A 16,324-nucleotide genomic window follows, 5' to 3' on the forward strand; every position below is an offset into this window, starting at 1 on the left:
GTGCCACGGGTGTCGTGGCGGTGCCGCGGGGTGACGCAGCTGCGCCGTTGCCATAGGGTGATGTGGGGACGGCAGCTCCGGGGGGTTGACGCAGCGGTGCCATCGCTTTGGGACATGACACATCCGTGCAGGGCGGTGGCGGTGCCACGGGTGACACAGCAGTGTCACTGCCACAGAGTGACAGCGGTACGGCTGTGCATTGTGTGGGGTCACGCAGCTGTGCCATCCCACGAGTGACAGCAGTGTCGTTGCCGTGGGACGACTTTGGCTGTGCAATGGGTGACACGGTGCCACCGCCCACCTGTCCCGCTGCCACCGCTGCTGTCCCCAGCGCCGGGGTTGTCCAGTGTCCAGTGCCCTCGGGATGGGGTGGGGTGGAGGAGGAGCACCTTTGCCCTTTATCAGCCCCGCGCTCAGGGTCGCGCTCTCTTTGCTGCTGCCACATTGCAGGGTCACAGCATGGTGAGGGCTGGGGAGCAGGCACAGAGCTGCATGTTTGTGGGGGAAATTCCCTGCGTTTCCCCTCAGCCTCGCACCCCGCTCACTGCTTCTCCCACTTCTCTTGCAGACGACGTACACGGACAAAGGGGAAAAGGTGAGTGCCTCCCTGCTCCCTGCTCCGGGGGGGAATTCCATCCTGTGCTCAGCACTGGGAGCCCCATGGCTGCCCCGCAGTGCTCCCGGCGTGGTGGTGGAGCAGCGCTGGGTGCTTTGCTGCCAGGTGAATCGTTAATGCTGCAGGGTTAATGAGGGCATGCAGCAGGGTTGGGCTGCAGCTGCCATCTCCTATCTCCTTCTCTGTGATCCAAATCCCAAACCCCAGACCCAAACCTCCCACTGCACGTTTCTATAGGACCGGACACCCCTGGGCTCACTTCTAGGCTGATACCTGGGTGCTTTGCAGCCACTTTGCTCCATGCAGCCGGAGCCAACGCTGTGCCCTGTGTACAAAACAGCCTGCATGCAAAACACTACAAAAAATCATCAGGGCAGGGGGCCAGGGCTTCATCCATGTCACTGGGGTGCACTTGCAGGAATTGCATTGGGAAGAATTATATTTGGAGGAACCGTACCCAAAGGAATCACAACCCACAGGAATTGCAGCACATACAACTTCTTTTCCTCTTCCCTTTAGCACCAGCGAGGCCGCTTCATCCACTTCCACTCCATCACCTTCTGGGTGGGCAATGCCAAGCAGGTAGGAGGCTGCAGGGGTGGCAGTGATGGCTGTTGGCTGCTGGGGGATGGCAAGGCCGAGTGTGTGTGTGTGTGTGTGTGTGTGTGTGCGCGCGCTGACAGCAGCCCTGGCCTGGGGCCACGGCCTTGAGCCCTTGCGCAAGGTAGGGGGTGGATGTCGGGGGTGTGCATGGGGCAAAAATGCAAAGGGAAAGCAAAAACGTGTCACGCTCTGCCGCACACAGAGCGGGGTGAAAGGCTGTGCTGGGAGCAGCCAGTTCCCCCCACGCACACCATAAGCCATGCACACGCCGTGCTGTGCTGCAGGCCGCCTCGTACTACTGCAACAAGCTGGGCTTCGAGGAGCTGGCCTACCGTGGGTTGGAGACCGGCAGCAGGGAGGTGGTGTCACACGTCATCAAGCAGGACAAGGTGTGCAACGCTGCAGGATACGCTGAGCACCGGTGGTGGGATCATTCCTCCCATCACCAACCCTTCTTTCCATCCTCTTCCACCCCAGATCATTTTCGTCCTCTCGTCGGCGCTCAATCCGGGCAATGAGGGTAGGTCTGTAGGTCTGTAGGTCTGTAGGTCTGTAGGTCTGTAGGTCTGGGGCCGGGGGTGTGGGCACTCTGCGGTGTCCCCGCTGACGTCACTGCCGGCAGAGATGGGTGAGCACATGGTGAAGCACGGGGATGGTGTGAAGGACGTGGCCTTCGAGGTGGAGGACTGTGACTTCATCGTGCAGGTAGGCAGCGCGTGCGAGGTACAGCGGGTGCTCTGAAATGGTGAGTTGGGGGGAAAAGGAGCGATTTTGGGGCTGCTGGGTATCATGGCCACACGTCCCCACATTGGTGTGGGAAGGGCCTGGGGGCACGTGGCAGGACGGGCACTTTCCTCTGCTCAGAAAGCCAAGGAGCGTGGAGCTGTGGTGGTGAAGGAGCCCTGGGTGGAAGAGGACAAGTTTGGGAAGGTGAAGTTCGCTGTCATCCAGACGGTGAGTGATGAGGGCACTGAGCCCCCCACATGCCGTGCAGTCTGTACATCGCAGCAATGGGCACAGAGCCTCTTCCTCCCCTCCACAGTACGGTGACACAACGCACACCTTGGTGGAGAAGCTCAACTACAAAGGGCTCTTCCTGCCTGGGTACCATGCGCCCCTCTTCAGAGACCCATTGCTGCCCAGGCTGTGAGTAGCACAAGGTCCCAATGTGGGGATGAATCCCACCACCCAACTGCCATCAGGGCTGAGCGCTGCCCCGTGTCTCTGCAGGCCGAGCGCCAAGCTGAGCTTTGTGGACCACGTGGTGGGGAACCAACCCGACCTCCAGATGGTGCCGGTGGCAGACTGGTGAGAGCAGGGCTGGCTGGGAGGAGGCCGAGGGCAATTAGCACAGAGCGGAGGTTCATTAGTGCGAGGGGTTCCAACATGGCCGTTGTGGGTGGGCAGGTACCAGAAGAACCTCCTCTTCCACCGCTTCTGGTCGGTGGATGACAAGCAGCTGCACACCGAGTTCAGCGCCCTGCGCTCCATCGTGGTCACCAACTACGAGGAGACCATCAAGATGCCCATCAACGAACCGGCACACGGCAAGAGGAAATCCCAGATTCAGGTGAGCACAGCGATCGGGCCGTCACCGCCACCAGCACAAGGCTGGGGTGAAGGAGGCGGGATGGGGCTGGCACTGCAGCCATGCCAGCACTGCAGTGAGATGTTTCCCTGCAGGAATACATCGATTACTACGGAGGGGCCGGAGTGCAGCACATCGCACTCAACACCTCCGACATCATCTCGGCGGTGAGTGCCCCCAGGGCAGCCCCACTCAGGGACAGGTCACAGGGGGGTGATGCCTCATGGTTAGAGTCCTCGTGTGGTGGCCAACTCTACATTGGGCCCAAAGGGACAGAGTGGGACAGGTCCTTGTGCACTGCTTGGGACAATGCAATGGGGAAGTGTTGAGTTGCATCTCAGTACCTCCTGTCCTCACGTACCTGACCCAAAGCTCCCTGTTTGCAGATCACCAACCTGAAGCAGCGTGGCATGCAGTTCATGGACGTGCCATCCAGCTACTACCAACTGCTGCGGGAGAGGCTGAAAACTGCCAAGATCAAAGTGAAGGAGAGCATTGACAAGCTGGAGGTGGGTCAGGTGCAGCAGGGTGATGCGAGGCCATCTCCTTGTTCCCAGATGGATCTCAGAGCTGTTTCCCTATTGCTTATCTCCAGGAACTGAAAATCCTGGTGGACTTTGATGAGAAGGGATATTTGCTCCAGATTTTCACCAAACCAGTTCAGGACAGACCCACGGTGTTCCTGGAGGTCATCCAGCGGCACAACCACCAGGTTGGTTGGAGGGTTTCACTGCTATAAGTAATAGAGGCGGCCTTAGCATTGAGTGGCAGCCTGAGGACCTCACGGCACTCAGTGCCACCAGCACCACGATGCTGTGATGAACACTTAGGGCATAATGTGGGTAATGCCATCATCCCACAGGGCTTTGGTGCTGGGAACTTCAAGTCCTTGTTCGAAGCCATTGAAATTGACCAGGATGCACGAGGCAACCTGACTGTCCTGAGCCCCAACGGAGAGACCAAGCGCATGTAGAGGCGGTGTGCGGGCTGCCCGTGGCGCTGGGCCACAAGGAGCTGAATCACAAACAAAGTGGGAACTGGCTGTGCTTTGTCAACAGCCCAAACTTACATGTGACAAACAGGATGTTGCTGCCAAGCTGTGATGGGCAAGGAAGGACCCAGCCCAGGCTTCGCATGGGAGAGGGAACGTGGCCGATGCCTTCACCCCAGCACAACCCCATCCAAGCCCCCAAATCCCAAACACAGCACAGACTCATGACACACGTGTAGGTTCAATCCTACATGATTTTAGGGCAGCCACAGCATTCTAGAACGAGATGAACAAATTTACAGGCTTCGGCTTTCCCACCAGTGTCCTGTGGCATTGCTCTAGGACCTGTCAACTCCTGAATTAACAAAGGGTGGAATATCTCCAGTGTCTCAAAAAGAAATTGCTGGGTTTGTGGCCACTGCCCGCCCCTCTGGGTGCTGTCACAGTCCTTGCATGGGGACTCTCCCCCCTGCCATAATAAATCCGTCTGTCACAGCTGAGTGCTGCTGAGTCTGCGCTGCGGTCACTGGGGGCCAGGGAGGAGCTGAGGCTCCAGGTTCAGCGCCAGGAGCTGCCGTCATTGTGTCACACACCTTGCTAATAAATACCTGCTGAGCGCGTCCCAGCCCTGCAGGTGTCCACAGCCAGCTGGATGGGGCTCTGGACAACCTGCTCCAGTGGAGGGCAACCAGCCCTTGGCAGAGGTTGGAGCTGGATGGGTTTTCAGGTCCTTTCCAACCCAACCATTCAATGATTACGTGAACCTCAAATGTTCCCTGAGGACCTGCAGACCTCAGAACATCTGAAGAACATCTCAGGGTGCTTGGTGGCCCTGGGTCTCCCTGCTGGCATGCATCTGAATCCTCACAGCACCCACAGCAGCTCCCTTCACTTCCCAGTGTGGAAGCAAAGCCCTGAGTGGAGCCCATGGCTCAGGCTCCTGGGACACAGCATGAGCCCATCCAGCAGCCCCCAGGTTAAATACTGGCAGCACCATCTCCATGGGTCCCATCCCCATTGTAGTCAGCAAGAGACAAACTAGGAGAGGACACAGCAGCACAAGCTTCTTTTCCTCCTCTATCAGCTGCTGCATCCACCTCTGCCTTGGGCATCTCTTTTTCCAAAACTCAGGCCAGAAAACATTGAAGTTGCTATCTCTAAAGGTGGGATCCCATGCAGACACACATGGTGCAGCTGCTCCAGCACCAGTCATGCATGGGGGGCTTCACTTCAATGCAGAGCTGTGTCAGAGTCTTAATGCTAATGTAGCTTTAAGTGTACAAAACTTGACCAGCTCTCACACCTGTTCCATGCCATAGCTGTGTGACGATGCTTAACATCAGTTCCTGCCCGCTATGATGGGTGTTTTCAGCTCTCCCAGTTCCCAGAACAGGACCAGGAGCACAAAGCCCCAACTACACATGAAGCACAACATAATTTTTCTGTAAGAAAAGTCAGTATATTTATGGTTTGCTTTATAAAAGTTACTATAATACAATGGTACATAGTATTCAATTCACAAAAATATGAACAAATATATACAGCATGACACATCCACAACAAAAACACTTTCTTCAAAACAAGATACATACTGGTGACGGATTCTATATGCACAAAACATCCCTAAATTTATAAATTTGCTTAAAAAAAAGAAAAAGCAGAAACCTAAATCTTCAAAGCAGAGATTTTTTTTTTTTTTTAAAGGAACTTAAAAAAATAATAATTCATTTATTGCAAACCATTTTACCTGCCCCCTTTTAAAGGAAGCCCTTTATTTTCACACCGTGAAATAAAACAACCTGTCACGGAACCAGAGCTGCAGGGAGCTCTTCCACTTCCTCATCACCTGCCCCTTTGTGTCCGTCACAACGTGTTTCTTTTCACTCAAACAAATACTACAGTGGCAATTAAGGAGGAAACTCATAAGAACAAATATTAAAATGAAAAAAAAAAAAAAATCCAGTTGCAAACTCACTTAAATACATTGTAGGATGTCTATTAATAGACTGTACACATTTCCTCGCTTGAAATAAATAGATTTTGCACATTAGGTTTCAGACTGGGGGGAGGGGGCAAGGAAGAAGCCTCAACTTGGCAAATTTTTGTCTTCAGTTTCTTAATGCTGCTAATTCCATCTATTTATTCGGAAAAAAAAAAAAAAAAAAAGAAGCCAAAAACAAAACCCCCATATTTGTACAGAATTTACATTATACAAAGCTTGACACAAGCTGTAAATGCCACCAGCTCCTTTGCTATCCTCAGTCCTTCTTCCTCCCCATCTCCTTGCCATGAAACAGAGCTGGGATCTGTTTAAAAAGAACTCCAAATTACAATAGTCACCTTTAATAAATTATTTACATGCTCTTGAAGTACAAAGAAATCAGCAAAAAAATTTCAACATGTTTCTACAAGAAACAGTGTTTGAAGAGAAGATTCTTGTTTGCCTATGTACAGAAGATGCTTTTTTTTTAATAGACTTCAAAATCCTTTTTTTTTTCCTTAAATTTTTATTTTATACAGAAATGCACTGAAATGATCCCTGAAAAAAGTCACAAAAACCGGAACTGAAACTACTGCATACTTTGTTGGAGTTTAAAAATGTTTGTCTGTAGAAATAAGCTGCTCTATACAATACAAATATCTGCAAGATGAGCCCCGTCCCCCTCCTGACTCCACAGCCACTGCTTGGGACCCCTGTGGGACCCACAACGCTGTGAGTGCTGCACGGCCATGGCAGCCCCAGGCAGCACAGCGGGGCCCTGCATGCACCCCACCTGGGTGAGCCCTGCACACTCCAGCAGAGACTGCAGTGAGATGCAGTTCTGTAGGGAGCACAGCCAACATCCCTCTCTATTTTGTTTTAGGGTTTGATTGAAGCGGAAGAAATAATTGGGACAGTGAACAGAATGACTCCAGTAAATGGTAAGCAGCGTCCAGGGCAGGGTTCTGCTCAGCCCTCGCCAACATTTCCACACCCATGATGATGGTGAATGCTGGGGCTGGCCCAGGAGCTGCACCACGAGCACTCTGCTCCTTCAGTGTCCTCCTCCCACCCCAGCCCTGTCTGAGCATAAGGCAAAGCACCTGGGGGTCAGAAAACATCTTTATGGGCTGCCTTCTCCACCTGCACCTGCAGCTCCTCAGCCCCTGGGAACCATCACCAGAACCCATCAGGGATGGGGCGGCTCTCAGAGAAGCTGCAGGGGGAGGAAGGAAAGAGAAGCCAACACTTATCCAGCTGGGATCCTACGGAGCAATGGGTTACAGGCAGTTTCAGAAGCACCCAAGCTACTCTGGTGCTGAAGGCCTTTGGCATCCAAATCCCTTTGGTGCTACTCCAAACGCCCTGAAAGGACCCAAGCTGCAGGCCTTGCCTCGGGACACCAGGACCTGTCCCCTGCACACACAGCAGCCTGTGCCCATCCGGAGCACACAGACAGGCTGGGGAGCACAGAGCTGCTGTCGGGCTCCTCAGGGCTGGGCGCACATAGGATTTTTCCCCTACAAAGCCATGTTAACATCCAGGTTTGGTGAGCCTGAGAGGAAGGAGGTTGAGAACAAGGGCAGGGCTTCACTCTGAAACAACATCTGTGCGTTCCCAATGCTTTGAAAGCAAAAGGCCCAGCTGTAGTGATGCCAACTGAAGCATCAATATGATAGGAACCTCATTTAAAGAAAAGGAGCAGAGTAGCTGGCTTAATCCCCAAAAGCTCCTGCCACAGGAGCTCAATGCACTGTCTATGCTCAATGACACACTGCTCACAGCTTCACGTTCTGGGCCACAACTACCCAATCACTGGAGAGATTCACTAAGAGAGTGGGAAACCCTCAGGACCATAGGAGACAACAAAACTGAACAACAGCACAGATGAGACTACAGACTGCCCAACCTCAGGCCAGTTCCCTCAGGCAGCAGTGCAGGCACACCAGGGCCCTTCAGGCCCTCTGTCTGAAGCAGGAACTCAAGCACAGAGGCCTCACCTACACCAAGCCCTGGTGCTGCAGGACAGGCATGGCAGTTCCCAGCAAGGGTGGCAACAATTTCCAGGAAATTCTTTTGCAAGGTTGTAACCTCTGATCATGGGGAGCTGTGGTTCAACATCAATTGTCACTAATTTGAAAAGGAACGGGAATACAGCTGTGCTTTGCTCTATGGGGAGGAGATTTTAGTTACGCAGATGATGTTTGCATTTCATAATTACATTGCAATTTCCCTATAAGTCAATTACAAAGGCTTAGTACAAACAACCTCTACATTTGAAGCAGAAGAGACTCAATGCAGGTTGAAATAACTGATCCTGTCTGTACCCAATCAGTCGTGTAACACTCCTAGATCACACCCACAGAAACATTGCTTCCATGTTTTGGCTCATTTTTAAACAGAACCTCTTGAAGAACTGCAAACTTCACCTCAGTACATCTACAAGGATAAAACAGATCGAAAAATCACTCCGAAATATGCCTTTGGAGCTCAAAGCAGCACTCGTTCCCATGCTGCAGATGGGGGAGGACAGGGTGCAGCCTGTGCTCAGGGGCACTGCCCACCACGTCTGCAGGATGGGACCACCCAGGGCAAGTTACTGAGTAACTGGGGGAGGTCCGGCCTGCTCCTATCACAGCAGGAATCTCCCCATTCAAGGTCAGGGCAGACAGGCCCTGTAAAGCACTGGGAAGGCTGGGAGAATAGAGGAAAATCCATATGCGTAACACATCAGACTGCTTCCCATCAACAGGAATAAAATCTTATTATGAGCATGAGGTGTAGTGTACCCTTAAAAGGAAGGTAAGATTTCTACAGAATATCTGAGGCTTATTTCCCACTTAATTTCAGCTCCAGAGTTTATTTGAACTCTAGACAGACAAACCAATCTATGAGAAATCCTGAAAGGTCACACGTTGTGCCACAATTCTGGGACTAAACAACTGACTCTGTTAGCAATGATTGCAATACCCACTCTCCCTTGTCTGGGTGCTGAGGCTTTGATCCCCCCATATACCAGCATGGCATGCGACCATCAGCAATGAGCCCAAGGCACAAGCCCAGGTCATGGCTGCCCTGATGTCCCCAGGGTGTCTGGCTTTGGGGACTTGTTCAGGCTCACCCCTAATGAAAAGGCAGGACAGGTCACCTACAGTCTCACTGCGGACATCCCCATGCACACACACACACACTCACCCAAACACACACACACCCATTCACACACCCTCAAGCCTCTGGCTCCCTCTGTAACATCGACCTGACATTTATTTACAGCTTACTCTGAGAAATCTGTGCAATTTCAGCCAATCAAGCTCCCAACAAACCCTATATGGCATTTTCAGTCTCTGCTTCACATTTAAACGTTGAATGTCTTTTTCAACCAACAAAACTGATGAGGAAAAGGTAGCAGCATTTATGAAAAGATGAAGGTTTATAACAATTAAAAAAAAAAAGAAGGTACCATTATCCCATTATGGAGCATTAATGTAGGGACTGAACAGACAGAAGCTAGTGTTTGGATAGACCACACCACAGAACAGCAGTCACCTTTCTGCGTGCGTGTTGGATCTGAAAAGGAAAGAGCACCTGAAACATGAACAGTCCTCGTTAGCATGTGCGCTTTTTGCTTTCATCCGTGATCCTGGCAGAAGTGCGAAACTTGCTTGGTTTTCTTCTTCTCTTTTTTCCTTTTTTTTTTTTGTATACTTTTTTTTTTCTTTTTAATTTTTTTTCTTCCTTTTTTTTTCTTTTTTTCTTTTTTTTTTTCTTTTTCTTTCTTTTTTTTTTTTTTTTTTTTTTTGGCAAAGTGCAACCACACCTGGTTACCACAGTTTTGACATGGCCAAAGGTGCAAGTGTGACGAGAAACCTCGAGTTCAGTTTAGGGTTCCCCTGCAGTTCTCAGAGCCACATAAACATGGGATTTTTACATCCTCAATGGGAAACTTGTAGTCATAAGTAATTTCCTCATTCACATTGATGTGCTGTTTTGAGTAGATGACGATCTTCTTCTGAGACTCCACCGTGATCACTTTAGCATAACAATTTGGCTGCAGGGGTGACAGAACAGGTAACGATTTAGGTTCCTGATGCCATGACTTCCCAGCCTCCACACAATTACTCTAACATAGAGCAGGGCCGTCGCTTTCCCTGACAGCCCCAGCCATGCTCCCAGAGCCTGGGCCCAGGAAACCCAGTGGGAAACTGAGGGTTGGAGGCATAAAGCCAGAAGCCAGAGCAGCCCTAATTGCGCTCCTCCAAAATAGGCACTGTGGTCATCTGCAGTGCACAGGAGGCCACACAATGTTCCACCAAATTTGTCACTGACTAACAGTAGCTCAGCTAATGCTCAGTATCATGGTTGGACATCCAGAAGTTTCTGAGTGACAACTGCAGCACAAAACATGAGGGAAAGCAGTTTCTCCATCTACCAGGGCAAGACTACTTTTCCCATGTGGGCACTAGAATGAGATCGTTCCCATAGCAGAACAGCTGCTAAAATTGTTTTAAGGAAATACTTATTAGATATGGTTGAACAGTATTCATCAGCATCGCACAATATGGTCAAGAGGATTCTGAGTGCACTCTGTCTCTCTGCATATTTAATTTCTCAGCTACTTCAAATCTCTTCCTTACACTGGTTTAGACCCACCTTTGATCTGCTGCAGCTCCTTAACTTAATCCTAACCCTTGCTACTTCCTGATCAGTGAGGAACAGTGAGGACTCAATAGGTTTATCTGTATGTCAGAGTACAATTATATGAAGGGGAAAAAAACAATACACCGATACTTACATTGCAGCTGTGATTAATAAACCTGGCAAAGTTTCCACACTTTGTAGCATCGATGATTGTGTCGTGGTCAACTCTGAACATGTAACTGCTCCCAATGCCTTCATCCTCGTATCGCTTTTCACGCATGTCAGCAATGACCTACAGAAAACCCCACGTGTGGCATTAAAACATAAAACGGGAATGATCTGTGAGCAAAGACCTATCCAAGGCTCACCTCAGCTGCGCTTGTGCTGCTCAAGATACATGATCCAAATATCCAGAAGTTCAGAATGGGCTTCTGGAAGGCTTACTCCCTAAGAATTTGATCACTTTATTTCCATGGGATGCTGAAAATCCAGCCTGTTCTTTTAAACCACATGCCAGTCTGCCTAGGTCACATAGCTAATGACGTACAGCAGGGACACCAGCCCAGCCATCAGACTCAATCACTTCTTTCAGCTGGGTTTTGATCAGATTTCACTCATGTTCCAGCTTACCTGCCTGATGTTCTGACCCACATACTCAATCACCATCTCATCAGCTGCAATGGGCTCCATGGCAAAAAGGCCCCAGTCATGAATGTGGCTCTTGCAGAATTTTAGCTTTTTCTTCCGGAACTGCATGAAGAAAACACCCCCAGAAACCCTGAATTAGTCCCAGCATGGAAAGAGAAAGGTTGACCCTAGCCACAAGTAGTGCTTCAAGCCAACCCAATTTCCTTCTGTCTTTTAGTGACAGGAGGGCAGTACAGGGGACATAGGAGGTCCCACAGAGACACAGTACTTGGGTTTGTACCACTGACCACATGCTGCTTTGGAGAACAGACCCCTTGGGGTCTCAGTTCTGCACAGTCTTGATGATTCTGCCTAAGCCTAAATAAGCTCATGCACTTATTTATAGCTGTTTACCAAGCAGATCACACCTCTGTTCCTCACAAGGGAGCACACTGGACTTGAGTGCCCTGTTTTCCCAGTGAGTACTCTGTTCCTATTTTTAGGTGAATTAGACCACAGAGATCTTTAAGTTAGGTTAAATGGAAGCACAGAAGAACTTTGTACCATAGAGAGGCTCTGTGTTGGGTGATCCACTGAGAGCAACTCTTCTGCTCACCAGAGCTGCTATGACAGCAGGGCTGCAGAACTCAACTCCCCAGGTGAGCACCTCTGACCCACCCTGTACAGAGACTTCTGCCAGAAGGCAAAGCAACAGTTCCATTCTGGGCCTCTTTCAGGCCTTGGGCACCCACAGAGGTGCCCAGCACTGAGATCCCTGTCCGTCTTGCCCTGGTCTCAGCCTGCTGCTCCCAGACAGCCTCTGCTCAATGCAGCCTGCCTGCAGGGACCTACCTTGAGCTGGTTGAACTTGAGCAGATCACTGTCACAGCTACCAGTGAAGGAGGAGAGGAGCCTGCGTTGCTCTGACCGCCGCTCGGAGCCAGCCCGCGTGGAAGCGTGAGGTTGGGCAGGGATGCTCATCCCCTGAGGACAAAAGCATTATCAGAGCTGACCCAATGGACAAAGCACCCTGCAACCCCACCCATGCGCAATTTCTTGTGCCATATCATCATCACAGAACATGTGGCCTTCTGAAACACCCTACTTTGAACACCGGCACCACCTAAACGGCCAGCTCAACACAGGCACAGCAACAGCATCATCTCTCTCCTTGCCAAAAGGTAGGGTGCAGCGGGCACGAGGCCATACAAAGTCAAATCTCATACATTTGGTGGTCAGCAGAAGACATGCCCTCACCTGTGTGTCAGCTGGAGGCTCCTCTGCAAAAGCTCGGCTATTATTGAGGTATTTGAGTTTGTCCTTCTTATCAATTTTGTAATAGCCTTCGCTTCGTGCACAGCCTGTGACGTGCTCCCGCATCCCATCATCTCGCTTCTTTTTCTTGGGGGTGGAAAAGCTGGTAGGTGGAAAGAAGTTAAGGAGCAACGCAGCTGCCAGGTGGTATCAGACAAAAACCTGCTGTGGTTACATGGAGCTAGCAGCTGCAGCTTGGAAAATGGGAAATGCTTTTGGGAGAGGCTGAAAGAAATAACAATTCTATTTTTAAAAGTTTCTTAAGCCCGTATGCCTACAGGAAAACCCAGCAGGTTCTTTCCTTAGCTGCATGCTTCGGGAAATTAAGAAAAAAATGTTTTAAACATAAAAACGTTAAGCTGTCAAGAGAAACCTTTTTGGAAAAAGATTTCCCTGCAGCACCAACAGTGAACACAGACAGCAGCTGCCCACCCATCTGGTTGCACTCTTTTCCTTGGAGTTTTGAAAGAACACTTTTGTTTCCCCTCCAGAAGTCACCTCAAGCCCTGAGGACACCATGCTGAGCTCAGTACAGTGATCTCACCCCCATGCCTCAGATAAGGTGCAATGGATAAGCCATAGGAACTCAGCCCAGAAGGCTGGGAGACACTGCTCTCACAGACCTCAGTAAATCTGCTCCTTCAGAGAGTTCGGGATCAGATACTTTAATTCCACAAATCTTTAGCAATACAAGGGGCAGTGCAGTTTGTCTTGTCTAACATACAAACTAGCCTCCCAGAAATCTCCCCAGAAGAGATACATACAGATTTTCCCTTCAGTCCTAGCTGGAAAATGCAGCACAACAGCCACTTCTGCAATATTTCTGTATTACAGCTTCAGGGAATAAAAGTCTAAAATTCTCTGCTAAGTAATTGCTATTCTAATAAGCAAAGGCTTCTTCTACCCAATAACTTTGTCTTTTTCAAAAAATGATCATCTTGCAAGTGTTGTGTAATGCAGAGCACCAGTGAGAAAGGATATAAGGATGGAATACCCACAGTGTGTCATTGAGCCAGTCCATACCATTGTCCTGCTGCAGGAGGCGGTCATATGTGATACACATGAATTTGATATCTTCCTCATCTATGCCTCCATTCCAAATATCATACAAAATGGTCATCTCCTCAAACTCAGAGCGTGGCCTGAACTGAGGCTGGGGTGGGGAGTACTCTGGGGAAGGAATCACTGGGAGGTGCTCGGGTGACTTCTTCTGCCTTCGCCACTGTCTCTTAGGCTTCACGTGAGCTTCTTCTTCCTTGAAATCTTCATTCCACTGGTTCTCTAATTCCTTAAATGGCAGTTTCTCTGCAACTGTCTCAGCTGCTATTTTCTCGTGGAGGCTGTCATTCCTGAAATCTAGGGTGACGGCTTCAGGGTCCTTCAGTCCATAGAAAGCATCGGGGTGTGCACTCAGTAGCTCTTTGCTCATAGCACTTTCCACCAAGGCCACAGGGACAGGAGGTGGCTCGATGGCTTTGCCTGGGTACATATCCAATGAGAGGACAGAAGGTGGGGACCGTCTTGGCCGACCCGGCCTCCTTTTGGGAAGAACAGAAGGTGGTGGTGGAGGAGGAAGAATAGATGCACCAACAGGTGCTTCTGGTGAGAGCAAAACAGATTTTACTTCTGTCTTGCACTCTTCGATGGGCATTCTTCCATCTCCAGGCATGCATGGCAGGGCTGCGATGGGTACTGGCTCGTTAGGTGGCAAGCCCATGTCTGTGCGGAAATCTGCTTGTGTGGGGCTGGCAAAGGGGATAGGAGAAGGAACGCTGTTCATGCTGATAGTAAGGGAAGCACCAAGAGGCTCTTTAAAAGGTTTCTCTTCAAGGTCATCCTCTGACTGTTTCTTGCCAGACAGAAGGCAAGGAATGGTAGCACCAGCCTCTGGGAAAGTAGGCGTGAAACTGAAATCTCTCCCAGGAGTCCGAGGAATGCCACTGTTAATGCCAGGAGACTGGGATGGGTAGGAAAAAGGGCTCCCTGGGACTTGAGGGGAACTGAGGGTCAAGCTGCTTCCCGTAAGGGGAGCATCACTTCCTGGCGTGGCTGGAACAGTGTCTGTGCTCTGTGACTTTGCAAGGGGGTGTGAAGACTTGGCCAAAATGTCCCGCCCAGGAGTCCTAGGAATCTCCTCTTCTATGGACGTTTTGGTCACCATTAATTGTTCAGGAAACTTTTCTGGAGGGACTACAGATTCCTCTTTACCAGGAGTCGATGGTAAGGGAAGCATGGAGGATGGCACCTTGTGGGCTGGAAGCAAAAGAATATCAGTCTCTGAATGGACCACCGCTTCCCGTCCAGGTGTGCGAGGCAGCCGATCCTCCTCCTCCACTGCAGAGGGCAGCTTTGTTTTAGCATGCATTTCTAAGCAGCTGTCATCAGACTTGCTAAAGAAGCTGCTTTTATTGGGCAGAGGTTCTCCAAACACTGCCACTGGAGTCGAGAGACAGACTGTGCCAGCCTCATCTTGCGATTCAGGCTTTGGGCATTCTTGTACCTCTGGCTCCAGCATTACAATGGGTTCGGGCTCTTCCACTAGAAAAAAAAAAAAATAAAATTAAAGAATCAGAAGTGTTGCTTCCACTTGGCTACACACCACTTGCCAGTAAAGGCACATTAAAGATGCTGCTGTTACAGAATAGTTCAGTTCCACTGGGAAGCTTTAAAAGCACCAATGCTTTACATTTTGGAGAGACAGAGTATGGAGTAATTAGACACTACCACAGACATCCCTAATGGACCATTAAAAAAACACGCTATTAATTTGAGGATTAGCTACTACACAGCCCAGAATGAAGGTTTTCTGTTTTCAAACCCCCCGACCACCTTTTTGCAGACATAAAAAGCATTAGTGAACTGCAGGGCAAAGGCTGTGGAGGACATGTGTCAGAGCCCCAAGCAATCAGCTTTTCTGATTGGGCAAGTAAACTAATTGCAGGACTAAGAAGTACCCTCAGGTCTCCAAGGATAGAAACAAGGAAGGGAAAAGCATAATACTCCTGAACAACACATGACGGAAATGGAAAACCCTTGTAATGAATGAGGAGACACTCAGATGGTATCAGTGAGGCAATTTATATGCTGCTCTCTCTCTGCAGCAGGCTCATTTGTCTAGAGTTTATTTACCTTCTTAGATCCAGGGCCAAAATGAATCAACAGTGAATCATCTTAGGCAGCTGAAAATAACATTTTCAAGTGGGAGAACAAAAGGAAGGGGAAACGCCTGGAGAACTGGAGGGGAAGTGTTATCCATCTGTGCTGAATGAACCAGAGTATCACAGGAGAAGGGTCAGACCCGCATCACTCCTGTATGACCAGGCTGTGCAGCACAATAAAAATGCTGCAGTTTGAGCTTGTGCTTGGTTTAACATTTAGCCTTTAAATCTATTGGATTTTATAACAGCCAAGGAGTGATATCCTGGGCAGAGACCTGATTTCCAGCTCTGGAGGTAACAAAATACTGCCCAGTTCCCAGATCTACAGCCCTCAGACACCCATACTGCTTGAGGCTCACTACACTAGATACGCACTCCCTGTTGACTTCCCCCTTCTTGCTGTAGAATTTGTCAAGCTTTCTACATTCTACTCCTATTCTAGTCCTCATGGGCTGCACACAACTGTGTACTGAATCAAGACAAATTTTTTCTTCCAGCAAATCAGGGGGTATTGTTCACTTAAAAGAACTCAGTTTAAAATAAAAATAGTACCATGAATCAAATAGAATTCTAAAACTCTACTCACATACAGTTTAACAGTCACATACTTCTTTGGTATTAAAACCAAGAACAGTCAGAAATGACTCATGAAGCACAGATTCACGTTTTGTTCTAGCAGCCACGGCTTTACTAACTTGAGCTTCAGCCATCACACCTTCCAGTCACCTCTGGATGATGGCAATCATTCAGTTCCTGCAGGACACTAACTAAATTGGTCCAGGACTAGATTCTGGATACAATAACCACC

The 16,324-nt window shown here is 49.7% G+C and overlaps 2 protein-coding genes across 2 annotated transcripts in view; one reads left to right on the forward strand and one right to left on the reverse strand.

Moving 5' to 3' along the window:
• The first annotated feature begins 372 nt into the window (after positions 1–372).
• Positions 373–4,293, forward strand: HPD (4-hydroxyphenylpyruvate dioxygenase). Its single transcript, XM_090120988.1, has 14 exons — positions 373–462; positions 569–595; positions 1,136–1,198; positions 1,504–1,608; positions 1,697–1,739; positions 1,842–1,924; positions 2,084–2,173; positions 2,262–2,365; positions 2,450–2,527; positions 2,627–2,789; positions 2,903–2,974; positions 3,194–3,316; positions 3,403–3,519; positions 3,670–4,293. The coding sequence occupies exons 1-14, from the start codon at positions 460–462 to the stop codon at positions 3,778–3,780; spliced, it is 1,182 nt and encodes a 393-aa protein (XP_089977114.1). The 5' UTR covers positions 373–459; the 3' UTR covers positions 3,781–4,293.
• An 819-nt stretch (positions 4,294–5,112) lies between these two features.
• The window catches only part of SETD1B (SET domain containing 1B, histone lysine methyltransferase), a 46,046-nt gene continuing 34,834 nt past the window's right edge, over positions 5,113–16,324 (reverse strand). The window contains exons 13-18 of the mRNA XM_031592577.2: positions 13,340–14,896; positions 12,302–12,468; positions 11,897–12,028; positions 11,048–11,167; positions 10,572–10,709; positions 5,113–9,827 (exon numbers count right to left, since the gene is read on the reverse strand). Coding sequence (XP_031448437.2) covers positions 9,654–9,827; positions 10,572–10,709; positions 11,048–11,167; positions 11,897–12,028; positions 12,302–12,468; positions 13,340–14,896 — 2,288 coding nt within the window. The 3' untranslated portion in view covers positions 5,113–9,653. The remainder of the gene's footprint in view (positions 9,828–10,571; positions 10,710–11,047; positions 11,168–11,896; positions 12,029–12,301; positions 12,469–13,339; positions 14,897–16,324) is intronic.

Source organism: Phasianus colchicus, chromosome 18 (assembly GCF_987193195.1).
Source record: "Phasianus colchicus chromosome 18, bPhaCol1.hap1.1, whole genome shotgun sequence".
In the NCBI taxonomy this organism is placed as follows: domain Eukaryota; kingdom Metazoa; phylum Chordata; class Aves; order Galliformes; family Phasianidae; genus Phasianus; species Phasianus colchicus.

Bases quoted from the DNA above. Each gene is read 5' to 3' on its own strand.
- HPD (XM_090120988.1), top strand. The intron at 1,740-1,841 runs GTAGGTCTGTAG...CACTGCCGGCAG, and splicing joins GCTCAATCCGGGCAATGAGG to AGATGGGTGAGCACATGGTG. The intron at 2,528-2,626 runs GTGAGAGCAGGG...GTGGGTGGGCAG, and splicing joins ATGGTGCCGGTGGCAGACTG to GTACCAGAAGAACCTCCTCT.